The sequence below is a fragment of the Danio rerio genome, chromosome 17 (genome assembly GCF_052040795.2).
Source record: "Danio rerio strain M-AB ecotype USA chromosome 17, GRCz13ab, whole genome shotgun sequence".
Classification (NCBI taxonomy): Eukaryota; Metazoa; Chordata; class Actinopteri; order Cypriniformes; family Danionidae; genus Danio; species Danio rerio.
In genome coordinates this window covers 32,266,536-32,272,535 of record NC_141037.1, presented here as the reverse complement: position 1 = coordinate 32,272,535, position 6,000 = coordinate 32,266,536, and the positions used below count along the sequence as shown (strand labels likewise).

General features: G+C 32.4%; 1 protein-coding gene across 2 annotated transcripts in view; it reads right to left on the bottom strand.

Annotated features, from left to right (window-relative positions):
• Positions 1-286: 286 nt before the first annotated feature.
• ldah (lipid droplet associated hydrolase) overlaps positions 287-6,000 on the bottom strand; it is a 68,570-nt gene continuing 62,856 nt past the window's right edge. The window contains exons 7-8 of one of the 2 annotated variants that reach the window (XR_015512699.1): positions 4,209-4,291; positions 287-968 (exon numbers count right to left, since the gene is read on the bottom strand). Coding sequence is in view for 1 of the 2 variants with exons in the window: in NM_001130785.1 (NP_001124257.1) it covers positions 777-968; positions 4,209-4,291 (275 nt within the window). In the remaining variant the exon portion in view is untranslated. The remainder of the gene's footprint in view (positions 969-4,208; positions 4,292-6,000) is intronic. The other variant, NM_001130785.1, reaches the window with a different exon arrangement.

Below are 6,000 nucleotides of genomic sequence, written 5' to 3'. Positions count from 1 at the left end.
TTTGTAATGGATTTAGTCCCCTTTAAATGTAATATAAAAATGGAGGCAGATTTGGGCTCCTCTCCATCTTTTAGCTCATTCTTCATTTAATCCACAGACCTCAGCAGCGCAGAGCAAATAAATGTGTGTGTTTATCAATAAGACTGTTATATTATCTGCATATTCGCAATTCTTTATTATAGATACAGCTTACTGTCATGTCATGGGGGAGCCCTCTGAAAAATGCTGGTAAGGTATGTTTTGATGCTTTTTTCCCCAATTCAGGACCACTCACAGGTACTATGAATACATTTGTACTTTTTAGCTTTTAATATACACCTTTAAAAGAACACTCCATGTTTTTAGAAATAGGTTCATTTTACAAGTCCCCAACAGTTTTTCTTTTAATAATTAATATTTTCAGATGTGACTGGAGCACTTTTAGCTTAGCTTAGCATAAATCATTGAATTGGATTAGACCGTTGGAATGCTGTTTTAAGGTAGAAATGTGGACCTGTTAGGTACTAAAAGTACCTTTTTAAAAGGTGACAGGTTTTGTACCTTTAATACTGAGAGTGTAGTGGAAGAAATGATTCGTCAAGTGCTCACAGACAATGTTTTGATAATTATACTAGGCTGGAAAGCTTACGTATAGCAGCCCATAGAAACAATCGATAAAGAGACATATGTGTTTATAAATCTATGAGTAATGTTCTTAAAAAACTCATAGGGGGCCCAGGTACAATTTATAGCCTGCAGACATTAAAGTGGTTAAAATGCTAAATGTTTAGCCACTGTCAGAGCGTCCTGAGGTCATCTGAGATCCACTCTGCTGTCATTTTAGCCATTTCCTCCCCTGCATCCAGGACGAAAGCATGCCGGATGCCTCTTTCACATAGTCGAATGTCCCCTTCAGGAAAGTCCTTCCTGATATCATGGCAATACTTTACTGGACACCAGTGATCCGTGGCTCCATAGTAAAAAATAATCTGATGGAGGAAAACACAAAACGAACAGCCCAGTTAAGACTTTAACTGACGTAATTTAGGTTTGTTTTATAGCGTTTGTTAACAAAACATTAAATAAATCATAAGGTTTTCTGTTTTTCTGTCAGCCACTGTAGAGAGTGCTGCTTAATAATAATAATAATAATAATAATAATAATAATAATAATATTATTATTATTAATAATAATAATAATAATACATTTCCTTTTTAAAAGTACAGTATGTGATGGCAGAATAAAAAAAATTAAAATAAAACAAATCTGCCCTCAGATGTTATTTACACAATAACTTTAACCACCACTGGAGTATCTTCTTTTATAGCACAAATCAAGATGTTAGAAATAAATGATCAGTGAATGACATAAGTCTTCATTTGAAGCTCCAAACCTTTTTCTTTGAAGAAAATAATTAAAACCAAGAATGTCAAATGATTTAATAAATCACATTATCAAAAATAAATGTAAACTTTACTAAATAAACTTTATTAAATAAACTTTAATAAAAAAATAAAGACAAAATTAGTAAATGCCCTTCTAAAAAAGACTTTACATTTATCTTTTTAGACAATAACATAAAACATTTATTAAATGCAATAAAAGCCTTACCAACGATTTAAATGCATAAAATAAAAAATAGAAAAAATAGAAAAAAATATGAATACACTGTAAAACCCAACAGTCAACTTTATGAAATGAAATGAGTGTAGTTAACTCAAACTTTACTGAAAGTTAATTCTACTCATTTGAAAAGTGTTTTGAACTCAGTGTTGAAGGAAATCCGTTAATGAATACCTCATTACTTCAACTTAAATAGAGTAAGTTCACAGTACTCATAGAGATTAGTTTTTTTTACTGAAATGGTTTGTAGCAATCGGTTCCCCAAATGGTTTGAGTTACCCTAACTTATTAGGTTTTACAGTACTTAGTTGGTTTGAGTTCTCTTCATTTATTGGTTTTTACTGTGTTCAAATTGTTTCTTTAAACAGTTCACAGTACTCATTAGGATTAGTTTTTGAACTTAAATGGTTTGTTGCAATTGGTTTCCTCAAACGGTTTAAGTGGTCTTAACTTATTGGGTTTTACAGAGTAAAATAAAATAAAATAAAGTAAAATAAAATAAAATAAAATACTTTGGTGGTTCAGACGGCACGAACAAATCTGTCGTTTTTATGAAATTATATTTTAATTGTATGAATTAGAAACAAGAATAAATTATTAAATTAGAGACTTTGCATAAATCTTAAATTAATGAGAAAAGTCCCTACATAAAATACATTTAACATTAATTAAACAATTTTAAAAGTAAAATACGCTTTTACAAAACAACAAAATATTTTTTTTTGTACAAAGTAATCTGCAAAAAAAGCAACCAAAAAAAAAAGAAAATACAAATTTGTTTGGTAAGTCAGTATTTCATTTCATTTCATTTCATTTCATTAATTGTACCAATTAAAGCAAAAAAAAAAAAAAAAAAATCTCTATAAATCATCTTGTTATATTTAATTTGTCCAATAAACATGAATTAAATTAGACCATCCATCATGTGCCATGAATCTGTAAAGCGGAATAACTTCATAAATCACGGAGAAAATCGTCAGCAAAGGCATAGCAAAGCGAGTTCTTCACACGGGATCCAAATGGGAAAACAATCAAGATTGCATTTCAATAAAACAAAAATATAAGAAAGATTGACATTAAATCCGCCACGTCCCCCCGGACAGAAGAGCGGGACACTTGAAGGGTATTTCCTTCAATAACCTCTGCTCGATGGTGCCAATAACATCAAACCACCCGTGCTGATTTCTAAAGGCTATTTATTGGTGAGACCTCAAGAGCCGGACACAATAGAAAGATCAAATTCTCTTGTCAGCTGCTTTGCATGATTTCTCTGACAAACTGCATAATGTTTGGCCTTTGCCGACTGTACCAGTTAATCGTGATGGCTTCTACATCTGTCGGCCTGATCGATTTCACCACAGCCCATAAATCTAATCGAGGAGTCAGATGCATGCGGTTTAAGGCTGAGAGGGGTTTAAACGTATGACCTCCTGTCTTCACCTTCGGCGTTTCTCGAAGAAAATGATTCTAGCATCGCTATTGGCAAGCAGGACGGACTGCAAAGCTGATACCAAGGAACGCTACACACTCTGACACCCATGCAGACCAACAGACAGTGGATGTTGGATGGAAAAGAAGGAGCTTCCTTCCTCTGTGGGATTATGGGTGGGATGCACAGATCAGACAGGGCTAACATTCGATCAGTTTGCGGGCTCAAGAGTTTTCTAAAGCTTTGACAAGGAATGGCTGTTTCCATCCACCTATTTCTATCTGCATTTTAGGATGTTACATTAAAATATGGCATTTGAGAATGAGGTATATGTACATAGACTTTGATTATTCAGAAACCAGCTCACACACTTCCGGTTAACTAAAATTGCTGTTTAAGATCTGCTTTCTTCAAAATCACTGATCTTCACTGCCTGACTGAGATACGATATAAAGTGTGTATCAGACCGTAGAAGAAGCACTTAATTAAATTACATTGTTCCTAGACATGTCTTTAAAATATAACCATTTATTTTATCACAGTATTTTCAATGATTTAATTTGATTTGATTTATTTATTTTCGAACAGAAATATCATACATAAAATATCATTAACAAAAAATACATTTCAACATGGTCTAAAATAAAGTGGGATGAAGCACAAGCTTATTATTTTCCAACCCCATTACCACATACATCATTCGTCTATTACTTAAACTTATTTCTTCTTTTTCTTATCTCTTCTTGTAACATTGGACATATTTATCCTTTTGGCAACTTTCACAAATTATATGTTTGATTTCATTTGTACCTTTACATTTTGTAACATAGAATCTAGAATCTAGAATTAGTCACAAACAAATTGGAGACTGCGCACAGTACAGTTTGTTTAAAGTAAATTGATCAGTTATAATAATAAATTGTAATATTGTATTCAAACAACATTCTAAATAGTGCTTCTTCCTTCCTGCCGGCCAAAATCTGTTAGTGGAAACACTTAAAAGACATTTGAATAATAATGATGATAAAAGAATGATAATAATATTACAGGGAAAGAAATAACTTTTCCCAATTTTTTATAGCTTTCATTAAGTCCAGAATTTTTAATTCCTGTTTTTTTTTTTTTTTTTTTGGTTTTTCGCTCTGGTCTGCTGTTCAAATGGTTTGTGGTTATTACCTTGCTGAGGTGTTGATGTATGGTTGCGTTGTCTCTTTCAACAACCAATCTCATTTCTTGGCTCCCCATGTACATACCGTTGGCTGCAGAAACAGAGACAAAAACAGCCATGTGGATTAGCATGTTGCAGAATTGCAATAAATGACAACTAGGTAAACATTTGCATAACACAGCAGCCATGAAACTCATCCAAAACAAAAAAAAAAGCCGTTACTAGCTCAAAGGCCAGTGTTTGTACAAACACAAAAACAGCAATCATGAAGATTACATCAGGTCCCATTCACATTTACTGGACATACAGTCCTAAAAGTTTAATGATGGACAATAATGTCATTGCTTTGCAATTCAAACTGTTTTAGGATTTAACTGGAATATACTGTTGGAAGTAGTTCATAAAGAGTGTGTTCCTGGGTGCCTAGATACACAGCAAATCCCTGTGAATTTATAGTTGTCTATATACCCTTATATACCTTTTTTAAAACAGGAATCATTTGGTGTCACTTTAAAATTCTTTATTTAAAGGGGTAGTTCACCCAGAAATGTATATTTTGTCATTTACGCACCCTCCCCTTGTTCCAAACCTTTTTACGTTTCTTTTGCTGGACACAAATGAAGAAATACTCAATAACGTTGGGAAAAAACAACCACTGACTTTCATAGTATGAACAAAAAATACTACAGTGGATGTCAACGGCTGTTTTTTTTCTAACATTAATCAGAAAAAACAGAAGAAATTTCTAAAAGTTTAGAACCACTTGAGAGTGAACTATTTTACGTTGTGTCAGTTTAGTGGCTAATTTGTATGAATTTATATGAGTTCAGTCATATGAAAATGTAGGTGTGATACCCAACCCCACCCCTAAACCCAAGCGTCATTGTGTGATAAGCAAACCATACTAAATTTTAAGAATGAGATTGTACAAATTCATACACATTCATTCATCCCACAGGTTTAAAATATCCTTATGGTGGTAGCTGGATTGAAACACACCTTTTACCCACGGCACATGGTTACCTATATGCAACAAAATAAGTGATTTTTAACAATATTTGTATTTATTGTACACTATTTCTTTTCAATAGGTTGAAGTTTTTTTTAATAGCTTAAAATAATAAAAAAAGACATCCACTATTTGTTTTACTTTTATTCTATTCAGGAGCCATGTGCACCCACTGAAAGGTAAAATCTGCTGCTGACATTTTGTACAGTAAATGAGAAACAAATGACTTAATGGAATAAAAACATCTATGGAATAAAAATCCAGTAATTACAAGAATAAAAACTGTAGATTATTTAAATAAGGCAAATGATTATATATATATATATATATATATATATATATATATATATATATATATATATATATATATAATTAGCCATTTCTAATAGTGTACATACTTTGCTGTTATATTTTTCCAGTTTAGATGTAATTTCGCCCTCTCTAAGTAAATAGAAAAGTTTATCTGAGTCGTTTAGATCAAAGAATCTCAGTCTTGCAGCTGTGCACGCACTTTCAGCTGTGAAGGTAAGTGAAAGTAAATCAGGGTTAAAATAAAAATGATGTCATTATTGAGCTTAGAAAGCTAACCCAAAAGCCGAATGTTGGATATTTTAGAAGATTTTTAGAAACCTTGAACAAACAAATTTTTAAGTTCAAAAAAGGCACGTCTCTGTCGGTCTCTGCAGAGCACTTGAGAATGTCTGTGGAAGTGATGACAGATCTTGCGCACAAAAAAAAAAAAAGTAGGAAACGTATAGGGCAAGACGAGATTTTCCAGTAGTTAATTGATC